At 51.3% G+C, this 18,202-nt stretch overlaps 1 protein-coding gene across 3 annotated transcripts; it reads left to right on the forward strand.

Moving 5' to 3' along the window:
• The first annotated feature begins 5,264 nt into the window (after positions 1-5,264).
• LOC121074831 (serine palmitoyltransferase small subunit B-like) lies at positions 5,265-15,240 on the forward strand. 3 transcript variants are annotated; one of them, XM_040567406.1, is made up of 3 exons: positions 5,265-5,356; positions 7,454-7,569; positions 13,629-15,240. In XM_040567406.1, exons 2-3 carry the CDS (start codon positions 7,526-7,528, stop codon positions 13,900-13,902), a joined length of 318 nt encoding a protein of 105 aa, XP_040423340.1. In that variant the 5' UTR covers positions 5,265-5,356; positions 7,454-7,525; the 3' UTR covers positions 13,903-15,240. The 3 variants fall into 3 exon arrangements, with proteins under 3 accessions (XP_040423340.1, XP_040423339.1, XP_040423341.1); XM_040567405.1 differs by having other exon boundaries at positions 5,295-5,356; positions 7,451-7,569; XM_040567407.1 differs by lacking the exon at positions 5,265-5,356 and adding an exon at positions 6,826-6,894.
• The last annotated feature ends 2,962 nt before the right edge of the window (positions 15,241-18,202 follow it).

Below are 18,202 nucleotides of genomic sequence, written 5' to 3' on the forward strand. Positions count from 1 at the left end.
GTTGCACCACTTGGAGTGGCGGTGTTTTAGAAGAGGCGCGTGCTGCACACTTGTAATCCTGAGAGCAGGTGGGAACAAAGCTGCCTGCCGTGTGTGGAGGGCTCAGAACTTGCTGGGAGTTTGGGGTATTTACAGTATTAAAGAGCCACAGGGGAGGGAGAGCACTGTTTCTTCTGACATGCAAACTAGATGTGAGGGACTCCAGATCAAAACTAAATTCAGAGGAAAGATTGCCACTGGTTTCTTTGGAACAGGCTCCTCGTGCCCATGCAAGGTGAAAATTAACCATCCTAAAAACACAACTCCACATTTAACAGGTGAGAGGTGGCAGGAGCACAGCGTCATGGGCTCAGGCCCATCTTACACCTCAGCGTGCTCTGAGAGGCAGTGAGGTGCACTGCACACGGTGTCTGCATCCCAAAAGCACGAGCAGCCGCTGCCGCCTGTGCTGCCAGGGGACTTCCTTAAGAGACAGCACCCCGTGCCCGGAAGGGTTATCTCGCACCCACCAAACCACCAACCCTCCTTCTCCCAGGCACATTTTTCCTAATTTCCCCTGGAGGTGCCCCGAGAGGAGCCCCTGCCCACAGCTCTCCCCTCCTTCCCTGCACCTCTCCCAGCAGCAGCAGAGGCAGCGAAAGAATCTCCGACAGGATAATGAAGGTGAATGTCCAATAGTACTAAATTAATATTATAAATAAATTATAAAATATATTGTATTTATTAGATCTTTTAATGGTGTAGGAGCAGAGGGACTTCCTTTCCACCTCTCCTAGCAGGCTTTAAAAATGGATAAAGAGAATAAAAACGTGCCTTGGTAGGATGGATTTCCACAGCAGTAGCTGCTGTCTGCGAGGAGGTGTCGGAGCCCGGTTTGGACTCCCTGTGTAGTGCTGACCTTTGCCATGTGCCAGACCTCATGTGAAATGCAGCACGTTTCTCTGAGCAGAGCTGAAAGGCAAAGTGGGGTTTGCGAGTTGGCAGGGGCAGCTGTGAAGGAAGAGGGATGATGAGCAGGAGGCGGGAGGGGGGAGGAAAACACCAGAGGTTTCAGAAATCTCCCGTGGAAAACTGGTATCAGAATAAGTAGGATTACTCACAAGGCTGGTTATACCCGTATAGCGTTGTGAAAGCACGAGGAGATGAAGCAGATAGAGGAGGGAATTGCGTGTGTGTACACGGAGGTGAAAGCCTTCTCCAGCCACTGGCTGCGACCCAGAGGAGCCGCACCGCTGCCTGGCGCCACCGGCCAGCAGGCGAGGGCTTCCAACCCCACCGAACACCACCCAGTGCTCTCAAGGGAAGCATTCAGCCCCCAAAGAAGAGGTTTCCTCCAGAGCACTGAGGACGCAGTGCCAGGAGCAGGTGCCATAGGCTGCTGCCCGCCCGCTGCCCCAACTTCTGGTGCCCTTGGCCGCCAGGTCCCAGCTTGTGGCAGCTTTAGGGTCTGATATTTAAGGTCCCTTAAGGTATTTTTAATCCACAAAGACAAACATTCACACCTGATATCTGAGTGAGGGTTGGGTACGGACGTGTTCAGATCTTCTGTAGGTCATTTATGAGATTCAAATTGTGACAGGAGATCACGCACTTGCTTATACAGACTATTAAACTGGCTGTAGCAATTTAATATTTTCAGAAGGACTCATTGGGAGCAGAGTGATGAGACAATGTGAATCATGCAGGAGTATAGATCCCACCCAGCCCTGGTACTCAAGTTGATTAATCGTTCATCCTCTAATTATGCGTGGCACCAGATCTCGCATGCCTCCCAGCCCCTCTGCCCCGGCCCGGGCACAGGCAGCATCGCCCAGCTGGAATCTGCCCACAGCACCCGTTAGTGCTGATATTTATGGTGTTAAGAGATTGGATGCTACATATTAGCAGTTTCCTGTGCAACTTCATTTCTGATTTACTGTGCGGGTGCCGGAGCCTGGCCCAGGTACCACAGGGTGCTGGGGTCTCCCTGGGGACCTCCAGGAGCCACCGGGACGTGGCCCTGGGCCCTGCTCTGGGGCAAAGGGACCCGGAGGTGCCTCCAGCCACAGCCCCGCTGTGGTTCCGTGGTTCCGTGCCACCAGACCATGGATCCCAGCTTGCACGAAGCCCAGAGGACACGCAGCACGAGGCGGGACCCTTACTTTCGATGTTTCCCTTCCATTAATCAAGAAAACCTGACTAACTAGGGAAATACATCCACAAGTTTTCTTACTGGAAAAAGAAAAAAAAAATAGTAATAATTAAAGAAAAATAAGGAAGGGGAAAAAAAGAAAAAGAGAAAAAAAGAGCTTAGGCCTGTTGTTTTCTTAGTTTCAAAGGAACATCCTTACATCTGCTCAGGCGCGCAGAGGACCCTGCAGGTATTTTGCTCCTGCACTTCAGGTAAACCATACCGATCCAGACTGCAGTAAGGGGAATCTCAGACCCTGCCCCGTGTCAGCAGAAGTTACCGCCTGCAGAGGGCAAGTGCAGAGCCTGTCGTGGAGCTAATAAAATCATCACCACGGTACTTCAGTATGACTTGGTAAATATTTGCCATTCAAAGCCTGCAAATACCAAACACGCTCATAGATTATGACACGAAGGCAGACAGCTAACAAATTCAGATCTTTATTTTTAGAACCTCCGTGTTTTTGTGTTCTCAAAGGGTTGCCTTAATCCCTAGCGAGCAGCCTCACAGCCTGGTGCTTTACCTTCCGGGATGGATGAAGCCTGAGATGTATGGGTGAAGCAAGTGGCAGAAAGCAATGGGTCCGGGCACTGCATAAACCTCTGCTTCCTCTGGCAGGAGCCAAACTGCAGGAGCTGGCAGAAGGAAACAGGATCAACGTGCACCTGGACAGCAAAGCCTGCCGTGGTGTGCAATGCAGCCGCTCGCTGAGCGGAGCCAAAAAGCAACCTTGCCCGGTGGCACGTCCCAGCAGGGTGTGACAGAGCCTCCAGACTCATGGAATATTCAAAGAGCGCAGTTTTGACTTTATAAATGTTGTGCTAGCCGTCACGGCAGGTATGCCGCGTTATTCCTGTCTCTAGGGGGTAATCTGGATGTGTCCTGGAGGAGCGAAAGCGAGTGCTCGAATCCCCAGTAATAGTTAACACAAATCCCCAGTGATGAAACAAGGAAGGGAGCAGATCTTCCAGAGCACCAGCCCCCAGCTAGACAAGGAAACAAACTGACTTCTTTTTATATACTTCATAAAAATTATGACTTTGCTATGCCTCTTGCCGTGCCAAGTGCATGACTCTTTGGGAAGTCTGGGGTTCTAATAGGTTTGGAGCAAGGGATGGCAACCCCAAGGAAGGTGACGGCTACATCAAGGTTACCCATATTACTTAGCTTTTGTTTTCTAGGCCCATTTTTAAGGCCTTGGGAGGGTTTGGGGCTCTGTTGCCCAGGGACAAGGGGCAGCCCAGCTTGGTACAGGCTTCTCCTGGCTCAGTGCATGGAGGAGACCAACAGGAGCGGGCAGCTCAAGGAGAAAGAGCAGGTGGAGGGAACAAACCTTCCCTTTCCCAGCACCTGTGCGCGATAAATCAAACCACAGCCTCATTTTTGATAACCAAGAGTGCTTTTGCAAGTATTTTGAAGGGATCGCTGTGAGGGATACACACCTGCTACTACTTCCCTGGCAAAAATCTCATATCAAGCTCCATACGCCCGGCATCCATGGAGCTAGAGAGGGGTACGACTACTTGTTAGCTTAAAACAAAGCCTCTGTGTAAGTATTTTTAGGATCAAAGACTAAGCCAGCATCAGTTCTGCAGTCAACATCCATAAAAATAGCAGCAGAAGAAAGAGGCACTGTTCTTAGGGTACGAGCTGGGAACGAAAGCACCGGATCCTGACTGTCCCTTTGCTGCTGGCGCTACTTTGTTTGTGTAAGCGCCTTTAAAGACACCAAACGAGGAAAGAGCATTTTTAAAGCATCATTAAAATGTGCTCCTATACAAAAGCAGCTTCAGTAACTGTCGTTACTTCTGGCCTTTGAAACAGTCTGAGTTCGTTTATGGCCTTCAGCAAGCACCACTCTGTGCCAGAGCCGCGATGGGGCGGCCCCGCGGTGGCAGTGCTGGGGTGACAGTGGCAGTGCCAGCCACACCTCGGGGCACGACCAGCGGGCCATGGCCAAACCCTCAGGGTGCTGCTTGGGCAGCCCCATCCCTGCGCTGCCCCCAGGCAGTCGTGCTCACCGTGCGCCGCAGTCGCTGGCAAAAGAAACTTATTTTTTGGCAGATGGCTCCCCTAGCCCAGCTCGTCCCGCTGGGACGTGGGGCAGGGAAGCGGGTGGCTCAGTGCCGGGGCTGAGGATGCACCCGTGGGTGCCCACGCTCCTTTGGGCTGGGTGCAGCACCCGGAGGCGATGGTGCCTCTGATGGCACTGGGGCGACTTCAGCCCACCTCCGGCTGCGGGAGCTGCCTGCTGCCGGCCAGAGACCAGGGCCACAGGCGAGGACCCGGCACCACAGACAGCCCTCCACTGGTGCTCAGGAGGTGTTCTCAGCACCCTCTCGTCAAAGCGAGGGAAGGATTTTTCCCTCGGAAGGCGGCGCAGCGTGCACGGCAGCGGGGGGACACCAGGAGCCACCCAGAGATGCCACATCCCCGCAGGAACACCCATAACCCTAAATGACAGGCTCAGCCCGGCGAGAGGAGCGCTGCCATCGCTCTGCTCGGCGGGAGAGGCTGCGCCTGCACCAAGCTGCCGGGGAAAGCAGGCAGAGCGCCAACACCCGGGCAGCTCACGGGGCTCTTGGGCAGCGAGCGGCCCGCTGCAGCGCGCCCTCGGTACCGAGCGGGGAAATGGGCGCAGAAAACCCAAGCTGCTTGCCGAGCGGCCCTGCGCGGCGCCGCGCAGGCTTTGCCCACCCGCACCTCTCTCTCCCTGTGCCGGCAACACCTCCTCTGCTACACCACCACCATTCCCCGCAGCGCGGCTCCCCCCCCCAGCCGCAGGGCGAGCTGCGCTCCCGCCTGGCCGCACCGCAGCCCACCGCATCCCGGCCCGCCGCATCCCACCGCACCGCACCGCATCCCTCTGCATCCCCCCGCATCCCCCGCATCCCCCCGCATCCCCCCGCATCCCACGGCCCCGCACGGCCCCCGCAGCAGCGCGCCGGCCCCGCGGGTGGCCGCGGGGGGGCTCCCTCGGGGTTCGGCAGCCGACGCCGCCCGGAGCCGGGCCGCCGGGGGGGGCGCGTTGACCCGCGGCCCCCGCCCCGCTCCGGGCCCGGCGGGGCGGGGCGGTGCGGAGCGGGGCGGAGAGGTGCGGTGCGGGGCGGAGAGGTGCGGTGCGGAGCGGGGCGGCGGGGATTTAAGAGCGGAGGGCGCCGGGGCGCGGAGCGGAGAGGAGCGGAGGTGAGGGCGGCGCGGTGCGCACGGGGTCCCCGAGCTGGGGGGGGGGGGGAGAAGGAGAAGGGGAATGAGAAGGGAAGAAGAAGGGGAAAGGGGAAGGGACCCCCCGCAAGGCTGGGGGTGTCCCCGCACCGGGGCCGGTGACCTTGGCGGAGCGGAGCCGCGCGGGCAGCCCGCGGAGAGCCGGGAGCGGAGCGCGCAGGATGAGCGCCGGGCTGCGCGCAGGGCAGCGGGCAGCTGAAGGACGGCTGCCGGCCCCCGGACTTGTTGCAGGGAGCGATTTTGCAGGTGCTGCTGCTGCAGCCGGTTGGGGGGGAAAACAAGCCAGGGGGTCCCGGAGGAGAAGGCTGGAGGGGTCTGGAGGTGGAGGCGGTGCCGAGCTGCGGTGCTCCCACCGCTCGTTGCGCGCCGCTTTCCGCCCCGTGGCTCTCCCGGAGCTGCTGCTCGCTGCCAGCCCCCCCGGTGGGATGCAGGTGCAGCAGTGCCAGAGGGCAGGAGGGTGCCTGGCGTAAGAGCCGCTACTTTGCTTCATCTGCACGCCCGCCACTCTTTGGGCTGTGTATTTACAGGTGCTTGAGGGATTTGGATGTTTCGGTCTTTTGCACTTGGGTATCGTGAGCGTGGCACAGGGAGCCGTGCCACGAGAGCCATTCTGTGAGTCCCTGGAGTGAGTCCTGGGTGATGTGGTCCTGGCAGAGGAATGCGGGACAGCTCTGCACAGAGCTCAGGTGCTGCTTGGTGGGCAGCAATGGGGTGAAAGGGTGCCTGCAGAATACGTGCGCAGTCACACAGTGCCAAGAGCGTGGCCAGGACGCACGACCTGGTGAATGGCACCGAGACTCGGGTGCCCTAGCCATGCGGTAGGAAAAGCCATCCATGGCCCCGTGGTGCGTTCTGCCAGGCCCGCTTGCACCGAGCTTTCCCACGTGTGTGGGTAGCAGTTGTGCTCCCTGGGTCCTGCCACGCTCCGGGCACGGAGCTGAGTGCGGGAGCATTCCCCAGACCAGGCACCCGGCAGAAGCCCCGCTCGCTTCTCTGCTCAGCCTGCCCCTGGCGTGGGTGCACGGCGCGTGCCTTCGAGTAAGATCTCGAGGAGACCTCCTCCTCTCTGCTCACCTGGGCCATCTGGTTAAATATGATTCAACCCCGCTTTTTGGGACAGTCAGCACAGCGGCGTGTTGCAACGTTGTGCCTTGTTGTGCCCTGCTGCCTGACCGAGCAGGAGCGCTGCTTGTCCCCTCCGCTCCAAAAATCCACGGTGGTCTTGCAGTGTCCCACATTTAAGGGGTGTTCCGCTGTATCAATAGTTCCTGCCTTCAAACCTCTTTCCTCCTTGGGATGAAGTGGCCTGCCAAGGGAGTTGTTCCTTATCACATCTGCGGGATTAAATAGGTTTCCGAAAAATGCAGATCTCCCTTTTTATTTTATATCTGTTGCAAGTGTCTCACTTTGTTTTTCTTTTCACCTTCCAGACTGATAACCAGCGTGGTGCAACACTGCTTCCTTTCCCTAGTGCTCAAGGGATATGCGCTTGCACAAGAGTTCGGTGCCTGTTTTCCCCTAGTCCCTGCCATGACCATGACAGTATTCACCTGCTCGTATTACCTATAACACAAGAGCAGCTATTATGTACAGCTGCTTCTGGAATGACTCAGAGAACCAAGGGAGTCTGAATAAAATAAGAAGTACATTCGAAAATAAAACTTTGCAGAACACAAACCATCTTGGCTGTTCTGTGAAGCGAGTAATGTGTGTTCACTGCCTTCTGAGCTCCCAAGCCTTTTAAGCTCCCTTGAAGGATCTAGCCAATGGCCCAAATCATAAAAATCTTGTGTGAGCTTAGGTCTGCCCTCTAGAGCAAGGCCAAAACCCTATAAGATACCTCATAGAAAAGTTAGTTCTTCAGAAGCTCTAAATTTTGAAGTATTTGCGGTTTAGACCCGGTGCTGGCCTCTTGTCACAGATTTGGGGGCTAGTTGGGAATCAGCTCTGTTCAAAACCATGTTAATAAACTGTGTTAATGTTAATAAACTTACACAGAAAACGCAGGGAGGAGTTGAGCTGAGGTTTCAGCTTGCCGATGTGTTTCCCTCCCAGCAGTGCCCATCGCCAGAAGCCGGCTCAGCCCCAAGGTGCGGGTCCTGGCACCGCGGGAGGACGAGAGCCCGGAGCATGCTCGGCCCAGAGAAGGCTGGAAAGGAAGGGGCTTGTAAATCGTAAGTACGAGCTAGTTGTGTAGGAGGGTGTCTGCGGGAACTTCAGAGGGGGGAAGAACAGAAAATTCTTTGAGAGCTTAACCTGGCCTGGAGATAGGTATTGGCAGAAGCCGGGACGGAGCTGCCCCGAGTATGGTTTTGTCGCAGAGAGGGGCTGCACCTTCTCCCTCCTCCCTGCCCGACTGCAGAGAAAGGGGAGGGCTCCAATCAATTGGCCTTCAAAGCTGCGTTTTGGAAATTATCTACGTGTACTGCCACCGGGTACAGAGAGATGCTGGTGGGAAGCCACTGGTCCCAACTGCAGGTGTGTCTGTGCACTGGTAGGCACGGCCACGGCTGGGTGCCAAGCGATTGCCGTTTCTCTGCCTTGTTGGAAGCTGCCAAGGCAAAAAGAAGCCTTCTTTGCCAAGCGATGGATGCTGGTTAGGTCCCTAGGTTGTGTTCACATTGCACGTGCTAAAGCGGAAATGTGGCTGAAAACGCCATTGCCACTGTTTCCACCCCCGAAGTGCTTTCCCATTCCTGGAAGATAATTTTTTTCCAAGAAAGGCCCTAGGTGCCGCTGGAGCACGTCCACCAGCGTGCACACAGCTGAGTCACGGGCAGTAGTAAAACGTCACCCGGCCTCGGCTTCATTCAGGCGTTGCTGCGTGAATGGTGGCCAGAAAGGGCACCTGCGTGGGGCGTGCCAGCGCGGCTCCTGCAGCACAGCAGCCGGCAGCAACGCGTGGCCAAGCGTGCGACGAGGTGCTGGTGCAGGAGGACGAGTGCTGAGGAAGAGAAACCAGAAACAGCCTCAAAGCTGCCGTGTGTTTTCCCTCCAGGACTTGAGGAGGGGAGGTTATTGATTAAGGTCTATATGTAAGGATGCTATTAATGGCGCATAGCTGTGCATAACGGGAGCTGTGCAAAGGCTATTGCTGTCCTTTCCACTGACATTCTTTACCTGGCATTACCTCCCTGTGAAAAACAAGCTTTAGGGTGCATCTAAACACCCACGTGTAAGTACTCCGGGGTTCAGCTTGCCCACAGGGCAGCCTTCCAGGCCGGGCTGCGTACGGGGAACCGGAGCAGCACAGATGCGATAGGGCCGCACAGACGAGACGGTGTCCCCAGGCAATGCTGCCATTTGGATTTTCCACACCGTTTTAACTGCTGCCTCATCTAAATTTCTTCCCGACTTCCTCCTGATTACTGGTCCGCAGGACCCGTGTTTCAGTCATTATGCACTGCGTGGTGCTCGCCGGATAAAACACATCAAAGCAGATGCATGTTGGACTGGGAATGCGAATCCCTTTCTCGTTCTATTTGCCTTTTCAGAAACGTCAGCCTACATAAAATCAATGGGGTCATCCCAGAGCTATGTCAGCATTAAGGGGGACAAGACTGGTGCCTTGGAAAAGCCAGGGTGGACTGTCTGAGTAACAGCAGGGCAAGAAAGAACTGCCACGGGGGGATTACAGATGGCACCAGTGGCAGATAAATAATTTGCAGACTCGATATAGATTTCAGTTTCCGTGGGGCATGGCTACCCGTACTTCTAATAGCAGAAATGAGACAATGTACCTAATTATTGCAGTTTGCCTTGTCGGATCTGCCCCGTGGAGCCTGCATGCTGTGGGTGTCCTGCGTGCGAGGCCAAATACAAGCCTCGGGGTCCCATGGCAGGGTTTTTCTGAAGCTTCATCACAAATGCAGTCCCTCAGGAGTCTGCAAAACTGACCACGTCTTGTTCCTGTGCTGTCACAGCAATTATTTAGCAAAAATCAATGTTCAGCCAGCTAAATATCTGCAATATTTGGGATTGATTTTTTGTTTGGTTGGTTTTCCTTCCTACTTTCCTTTCCTTCCTGCTCCGTGATGGTGGGGCTATCCACAGCTCCAGCCTTTGTTTTCCCCCACTCCAAAGTTGTCTAGAGCTGAATGTATGTTGGAAACCCTTTTTCTCTGTACGTGTAGCCAGCCAGACTCTCCCAGTGAGGGTGAAGGCATTTTTCAAGCATTCTTTGGAAACCAGTCTGTCCCAGTTCCCCTGCAAGAATGTTTGTTTCCTTCCACAGGAATTTCCCAGTGTGTGCGCCTGGGCAGGTGCCCTTCAGCCACCGGTTGTGGACTGGTGTGAACGGAGGGCCCAAAGCGTTGTCGCTCAAAGCAGAAATGTTACAGCAAAGTGCTTGTTGCTGGCATCTGCAAGTCATACCTCCAAACACCAGCCGTAGCACTGTGAACTACAGCTGGAGTTGGGTTTTTTCTTTTTTTTTTTTTCTTTTTTGAGACTAGGCATGCTTTTAAAGGAAACCTGGAATTTTGGGGGGTGATGATTTATCTTCCCAAGCGCTCTAATCAGAGACATGTGTCAACAAGCAAGAAAATCAGGTTGCCACTTAAGACAATAAAAGCTGCTTTACAGGTTTCTCTTCTTGCTTTTTTTCCTTGGAGGTGAAATTGCTGAAAATAACTTGATTATTGCTTAATGGCTCAGAAGCTGGATTCTATTCATTTCATTCAGAGCTGGCTGTAACAGTCCTGTGCCCTCTAAACAGGAAGGCATTTCCACAGCACAACAGAATACTTAAATTCAAATTTGTAGACAAATGATTGCTAATTTATAGTTGCCTAACAGGGAGTTATCTCCTCCCATTATGGCGTAAACTGACAAACAAGTAGCACAGGACCCCTTCTGCTTGGAACTGACTGCGGCATTAATGTAAGAAAATCCAGTAATGCTTAAAAATGTAAGCAGAAGCTTCTTTAGGACAAGTCCTGTTTAAAATGCAGAATTTTTAGCCTTAGCAGTTTGTCTAGCGACCTGCCACTCCTTTTGGGAGTGCTACAGGGCAGCTGGCTCGGCTGGTGAGCCTGGAGGTGCGGAGCCTCGGGGTGCTGCTCATGCTGCAAGCTGGCCCCGAGCTGATGCGGAGGGAATAGGGTCAGGAAAGGCAGCTGTAACACGGGGTTCCTGTATCTCATTGCCTAAGCAGCTGCTTGGGGAGGGCTTTTTTTTCCTTCCCATCTATGTTTTCCTTCGATAAATTATGCATGCAGAACCGCATCGTCCCGAGACACCCCTGGTGCTTGCTGCGTTCCCAGAGCCCTGCTAACGGAGAAGCCTCCGGGTGGTTGCACGCAGTGGAAGCGTTAGCGGTGAGGCCGGAGGCTGTAATTTGACTGTTTGCCTTTTACTTATCTCAGCCTCTATCATTCAGCCGGAGACCGCGCAGCCCGCGAGCACAGCTCGCCTTACGGGGTGCTGGAAGAGCCCGAGCTCAGGCTGGCTGCTGGGCCCCGTGTCGCTGGGGATCGGTGACAGAGCCAGGCTGAAACGCAGTCCCTGGGCTGGAGGAACCATAAAAGTGCCTCCAGAATAACTCAGGAAGCCTGCTCCTTATTTACTTCGTACTTCTTCACGTATCCCTCCCAAAGGACAACGTCGAGCAAGCGACGGCGCCGCGCCTGCAGCCCGGCAGGCTGCTCTGGGGTCGGTGAGATCAGCCCGGGGACATTTGTTGTTATCTTGGGCTTCTCCTTCTGCAGGTGAAGGCATGCCAGCTCCGTACTGCCACGCACACACGTGTGTGCTGCTGCGGGCAGAAAGCTGCTCGAGCCCCCTTCCCTGCCCCCAAGCCCCTGCAGCCCCCCGCTAACCTCGCGGGGTGAAGCGGGCACGGCAGGCGCTCCGGCCCCGCGGCTCCTCCTCGGTCAGGCTTGACAGATATTTACCCAAGCAAGGAATGAGTTTAACCAGCACGGGTATAACCCCAGCGTAAACACTGCGATCCTAGATAGCGTAAGAGGGCTCTTATCGTTCTGCTCTCGGTTCTATAGGCAAGGGCTTAACCTCTTCACTGAAAAATGCTGCTCCTTTCGCAGGCGGTTTAAATAGAGACACTTTTGGCTCCCAGTGAGTCACAGTTTGCCAGCTGTGTCATTTTTATTACAGGCTTTGCAATATTTACAAGGCTTTAAGGCCTCTCCTGTGTTCTGCCTTAAACCCATTTCTCTGCAGGGAATCATCTTCCATTCGGGCCAGGCCAGAAGCCCACGGCAGACCTTTCTCCCCAGCCTGTGCCCTCGCAGCTGAAGCTTTTCACAGCACAGATACCTGTTGTGAGAGTTAAAAAGGAAGCATCGTAGGACCTCAGTCTGGGAGATGTAGTCTAGGAGAAAAGGGGAAGATGGAAGTGAGGCAAAGGGACTGCCTTGGGAGAAGGAGGGGAAAAAGATGGGTTGGGGCTGGAGGGCACCGAAGAAGAGGGGCGGGTGGAAAGTAAAGGCTGGACGGGGCGAGTGCAGAAACTTCTCCGCATGGAAATCTGCTAAGGCAAACCAGCCTCCCCCCTTTCAGTGTTTACCGCGTTCCTGCACTTGTTGGCAGCAGAGGGGTCGTGTTCGTGGGGTGTTGGGAGCTGAGGAGCAAGAGGGGAGCAGATGGAGGAGGGCTGGATAGGAAGCCGAGGGGGGAGAGAAATGCTGGGAGAGGAGCCAGCGGACGGATGAAGGAGGGAGCCAAGGCTCCCTAATCGGCGGCCTTGGGGAGGCAAGTGGAGAGTCAGATCAACCCGAAAGGCTGCCGTGCTCAGGTGAGCCTGTGCTTGCTGCCCTCCCAGAGAAAGGGGCCAAAAATCTGTCTGCGGCCTCTCCGCGAGGCGAGCTGTGCGCCGGGAAGGGTGGGCAAAGCTGAGCCGTCAAGGTGCTGCACGTAGCAGTGCATCCGCTGGGACAAGTGGTACACGGCGGTAACCAGAGTGAAGCTGCTGCAAAACAAACCAGGGGTTTGGGGGTTTTTGTAATTTGTCTTCCCTTTGGTAAACACCCACCTACTGCCTTACTGCGGAGAGAATACACCAGACAGCCCCCAGAGGCAGCAAATGGCTGAATACCATAATTTATTTGGCGTACGCCAGTGATCCATCGTTATTGCAATCACAGGCAGCAAATTTTCCGGTGTTAGCTTAGTATTTATTGCCTTGAGGGACAGAAACCTTCCATTGCCCAAAGCTCTCTGAGGAGCTCAAGACTGGAGAGACCTGACGTGTCCAAAAATCTCTGTGCCTGGCACTTTAGGCAACAGGTTGTACACCAAAATGATAGTCTGGAAGGTTTTCCGGCAGGACTAAGTCTGCTGCTCCCTTTTACCGTGAGCTGGCCTCGTGTGTGTGGCCTTAAACTCAGTCTGTGTGTCCTTAAACTCAGCCCCCGCAAAATCCCCATGAAGGAGTCTCTCTGTGAAGCCTTGTACAGTTGCTTATCGTTCTATTTTCTCTAAGTAGATGTTTTTATCCCAAATTTAAAGATTATTTAAAATAGTGAAAAACAACTTTAACCAAAGAGTGGAAGGGAAAACCCGTTTCCTAGTTAATACTTGCTCAGCCGTTCTCCTTTGTGTGTGGAGATGGGAACAATGAATGCATAAAGCTGTTATCTGAGAGGAAATTCCTTCCTAGACATGTAGATTCCACTAAATACTCTTCTAATCTATAATGTATCTTGCTGCTTTTGAATGAGCTGAAGAAACTTCTTATGCTATTTGAGATTATTTTTTCCCCTCCTTCATAGCTTGTCTTCATCCTCAACAAATGCAGAGCACTAACAAATGATTATCAGAAGTAAGCAGATTTTACAGAGCTGCCCTTTTCATTTCATCCTTAGTCCAGAGCGTGAGAGTCCGCCGTCCACACGTATGGAAGCTGGCCCAAAGCCTTCCCTTTTTAAATGCATATTACCCTGACTTCCACGTGAACCCTGCGCCTTTACAAGCTAATGGGGTTTTAATTCTTAGGCAGAATGAATAGCCAAACATACTCATAAGTGGAATACAGAATCGAGTGCCCAGCTGATACAACTTTAATAACTGCAGGCAGCAGTTCCAGAGCTAAAGGTTGGTTGCCTCCAGAGCAGTAGAGGCTGTCCGTGGTACTGATGCATTGTTTCCTTTCAAACTTTATTTTATGTAACAATTACACATGGAATTGGACTTGAAATACGGCCACCCCACCAGTTTTTATTTCCAGGTCCTTTTTTCCGCTGCAGATGCGATCTAGACTCCTCTATCGTTACAGGTCATCTTCTCAGAGTCACTGGAAGCTGAAGATGGATATTAAGCACGTGAAGGACTATATCTACTGGCTGTACTACCAGTACCTGCTGATCACCTGCAGCTACGTGCTGGAGCCCTGGGAGCAGTCCATGTTCCACACCATCACCGTGACTGTTTTCGCTATGGTGGTGTACACTGCTTACGTCTTCGTCCCCATCCACGTCCGCCTGGCTTTTGAGTTCTTCTCCCAGATATTCGGAGGCCAGCCCGACAGCACGGTTTCCATCGTGAACTGAACTCGCCTGAGTAGTGATTAGCAGCTCTTGCAGCGTGTGAAATGCAATGGCTTCTACAATTCTGTGTATTTATTCTGAAGGAGTTTTGCAGTTATGAAAATCCCACTCTATCTTACAAAATACGGCTTGCTTAATTACCATAGCTGAAAACCAGAATAATGCACTGACTACTGGCTGCACGCTCCCAGCTGAATTAAACACAGGCCTGCTTTTGTTTTGTGATACTGGAACACTGGAATGCAACACTTACCTAGTATTAAACCAGCTCACTCTAAGCAAAATATTCATGTACGATGAGTCCCCTGCTTTCAAGACCATCTTCTAGTCTCTAACATCTCCAGGACTTTCTCTGTTGTGACAGAAGGCAGGTAGTCAGAATGGCACGGTTTTCAAGTGTATGGCTTTATACACCTCCAGCAGCCCAATTTAATCGTGCTGGCATACAGGGAACAGCAAAGGCTGCTTGTGATGGCTGTGAGGAAAGCATTGCGCTGGTTTTACCGAAAGAAGTTCTGCCAACAGAATGCTGGGACAAAATACGTTGTGCTTAGAGGATGTAAGGAGATGAGTAACAGAGCGTGATCTGAGTGCTAACTAACATCTGGTTTATGACTTCTGGTTTGTAATGGGTGGGAGAGGAAATTAGGAGAGAGAGTAATAGGAGTACTAACTGAATCCAACTTTTTGCGTGCAGGTTGCTGCATCTGTTTAGATGGTCTAACGAAGATAGTTAAAAAAAAAAGGTTATAGGTAATCTTGCAGTTTACTGAAAAGGACACAAAGAAACAGAATTGTGTCTGTGTCACTGCACTCCTGCCACCTTTGAGAAAATCCAAGACATCTTTTTTTTCTGCTCCCATTCACTAAGGCAAGCAAAGTGCATGCTGCACCAGGGGAAGATGATCCAGTAAATAGAGTGGAAGTAACATTTTAACAACTGCAGGGAAGTCTGAGTGCTTAAAGACATCTCCTTTATAAAGAAGAAATGAGATTTATTTTAATTGCCTGTGGGAAGTTTCTCAAACAACGGAAGGTTTGTTGCTTTTTCACTCTACATCCAAATCAAATATCAATGCCAAATCAAATCATGTGAGTTATACAGTGCATGTATCTAACAGCTGATGCTGCTGTTATTCAAATGAGAGGTGTAAAATGTAAATAGCTTTCAAATGATGTTTGCACACTTATAGGATTAAAAAAAAAATCTTTTTCAAGCTGCAGTGCTTAAAAGAATGATGCCTTCCTAAATTTGTTTGGAAACGAAGACATGTTTTGAAGGTTGAACAGATCTGAACATGTGTATGCAGTTTTTCTGAAAACAATAAAATTTTATTCTTTGGAAACAATACTTCAGTGCATGACTTGTACCTCCCTGTGTTTTCTCTTTACTCATAGGCACTGTGATGCATATCCACATTGGTATCATGGCAAACAGGCCATTTTGTTGCAGGTGTTTTGGGGTGAGGTTTCAGAGCTCCTTAAATATATCTGTGCATGGACTGCAATGGTCACCCTCATTCGTGCTCCAGCCTGAGGCAAAGAAGTTGCTGAGTACCTCAGCCTTCTCCGTGTCTGTTGTTACCAGTTCCCCCTTCTCATCCATCAGAGGGGTACACTCTCCATGGCCTTTCTTTTCTGAGTGATGTACCTATAGAATCCTTTCTTGTTGTGTTTTGCATCCCTTGCCAAGCTCAGTTCCAGGGGATCTCGTCCACTAGGTCTTTAAATAGCGTGAAGTTCACTCTTCAGAAGTTCAAGGTCCTGACTTTGCTCTTCACCAGGCCCATTTTCCTCGAGATCACAAACTCATCCTGGGTGTGGTAACTGCAGCCCAGACGGCCTCCACTGCCTCCTTTTTCTTCTTTTCTTATTTCCCAGAAAGGTTATTTGTTCCCAACGGCATCAAACCCAACTGGCCTGCTTTTAGCAGTACAAGGAAAAACACTTTCTTATAGGTATGCAAAGGTTGGGTCTCATATCTTAAGGAGCACACACCCCGATGTAATGTTGCAATTTAAACATTTAAAGCAAACAGAACAAGCAAACAGGCAAGAAGGGGGAATTTCCACTGACCTCTCATGGTGGGAGTCCTGTAAAGCACTTCTCTTCCTTATTATTCCTGTTATCTGTGTTTAGCTTTGCAGGAGGTGCTGGGGAGAAGGAGGAAAGCAGCAGCTGCTTCTCTTTGGGATGACTTAACTAAAATCACTTCTTTTGTGTGTGTTTTTCTGCTTGTTTACTAAATTTCAAAGGAGATTTTGGGCAAGAGGTTGTCGAGGATGTAGAGAGATGGCTGAAAATAACCTCTCCTTGCTGAAAAGCGTGTTGAGATTTTTCCAACCCTTTTCACTCCTTTCTACTAGGAAGAAAAAAAAAAAAAGCTGAAATATCTCTACCTACTTATTATCCAAAATTAGTGGGTTCCAGAAGGAGATTCCCAAAGCATTTTTGGCACACGGCAGAGAACAGAACCATTTTTTCCCCAACTGAAAGAGAGAAGAAGGCGGGACACCGCTGTCCACAGCTTGAGACCACACCACAGCTTAGGAAATGCTGCTCCAGTTTTGAAATCCTTTTTCCCACAGGTGAAGCCGTTCATACATGATGAAAAGTGTTTTTCATCAGATTGCATCTGAGCATTAATATGGAAGAACCTATTGCTGTAAGAGCAATAAGCCATGCCAGGAGGGTGCACATATCAGAGATCTGCCAGTAACACCAGCACACAGCTCGGTACGTGCAGCACATGGGCAACTACTGTGCTGTGAAGAGTGTAGTGATGGGCTCCATAGAAAACACCTTGGCAGGACACTCGTTTCTCCTGCTTCGTTATTTCTCCACGCTAATTGTAGTTAATTGCTCCATTATTACCTTATGCTACTTGTAGTTCAGGCTGATCACAGCAGCTGGAAGTTTTTATGCAAAAAAGGCAATACGTTGACAGCAGACAGAACCAACAGCAATAAATGAAACAAAAGCAGAAAGGAAAATGAACTCGTTCCAGCTGCATTCACCCTGAAAATACAAATGCATCATTAAATTAAGCGCCGAGAAATTTTTGAGCTCAGCTGGCCAGCATTTTCTTAATTTCATTTAATCAAAGCTAGCATTTATCCTGCTGTAAAAGTTTCCCGGCCAATTTCATGGCTCACCTCCCAAATCCATTGCAGAGGGTGACTACACATGCACGTGTCCAGACAACGAACCCCAAGAAGCATCTTCCTGAAGCCCTTCCAGGCAGCCTTTGCTATTAAGACTAGTAAGGAAAGCTTCCCTGGACCTCTTGCTCAGCTGTGGCCTTACACAAGACATGTAGGGATCAGTATCATTACCAGCGCATATCTTGCCGGGTTTTCTTTTATATTATTTTGTTGTATATCTTCTATCATGTGAATTAAAATGCAGGGCCTGAAATAGGGTAGCAGCAGATTCTGGCTCAGAAGGTGGTCATAGGATGTAGATGTCACTGACGATCAGCTGCCAGCAAACTCAGTTAACATGAGCAGCAGCAATATGTAGCATTAATGTATATTAAGTGTGATATTCCCAGTTCTTTTCACACTCCTAGAGAGCCTTCAGTGGCTCGTTAATAACCTAACAAATGAAAGAGAAATGCCTGAACTCAGTGGTGAATGCTATGTTCCCATCCTTCCTCTTGATTTTTCTACAAAAGATGCAAAATAGCCCAAAGGAGCAGGTGAGGAAGTGCTTACTGTCCTACACATCCTCAGGGCATCTGGGCTCGGAGCAGTCACCTGTGGAGACAGATCATCATCTGGGCATCTGATTCTATCTACACGGAATTCCCTGAAAAATGAGACCCCATGTTTCTGAAGTTTTGAAATTCTAAGGATATTGAAGTAATTTTTTTTCCCTAAAGTTTTGTCATGCAAAACTGTCACAAAAAGGGAAGTCATCTAATCATACAGCGTCTGCTGAGGAGGACCCTGAACACGACGTTTTGTGTTTGTGTCCCTTCACTTCTTACCAAGGCAATGCCCCACTTCTAGAGTTCAATTTCCCTACCTACTTGGAAGCTAGGAAAAGAAATATTTAAACCATTGTGAAAGTGGCTCTCTAAGCACAAGAAGAGCAGCCGGGTGTGCTGGCAGGCAATAGAGCCGTAAGAACCAAATTACACTCGCACAGCATCAGTATGCAGTTGCCAAAATCGGGCCGATTCTCGCCAATGGATTACTGCTCCCCAGGGCAGAGACATGGACAAGTGGCAGCGTGCCAGGCTGAGCATTCGAAAATTGAAACAGAAAAGGCTAATTTTCAAATTAAAAACTACTGACCT

This window comes from Cygnus olor, chromosome 9 (genome assembly GCF_009769625.2).
Source record: "Cygnus olor isolate bCygOlo1 chromosome 9, bCygOlo1.pri.v2, whole genome shotgun sequence".
In the NCBI taxonomy this organism is placed as follows: Eukaryota; Metazoa; Chordata; class Aves; order Anseriformes; family Anatidae; genus Cygnus; species Cygnus olor.

What these genes read in the sequence shown, in the direction of transcription:
- LOC121074831 (XM_040567406.1), top strand. Translation starts at nt 7,526, where the DNA reads ATGCTCGGCCCAGAGAAGGCTGGAAAGGAAGGGGCTTGTAAATC. An exon ending in AAGGAAGGGGCTTGTAAATC is followed by an intron (nt 7,570 to 13,628) that starts GTAAGTACGAGC and finishes CTATCGTTACAG; the next exon opens with GTCATCTTCTCAGAGTCACT.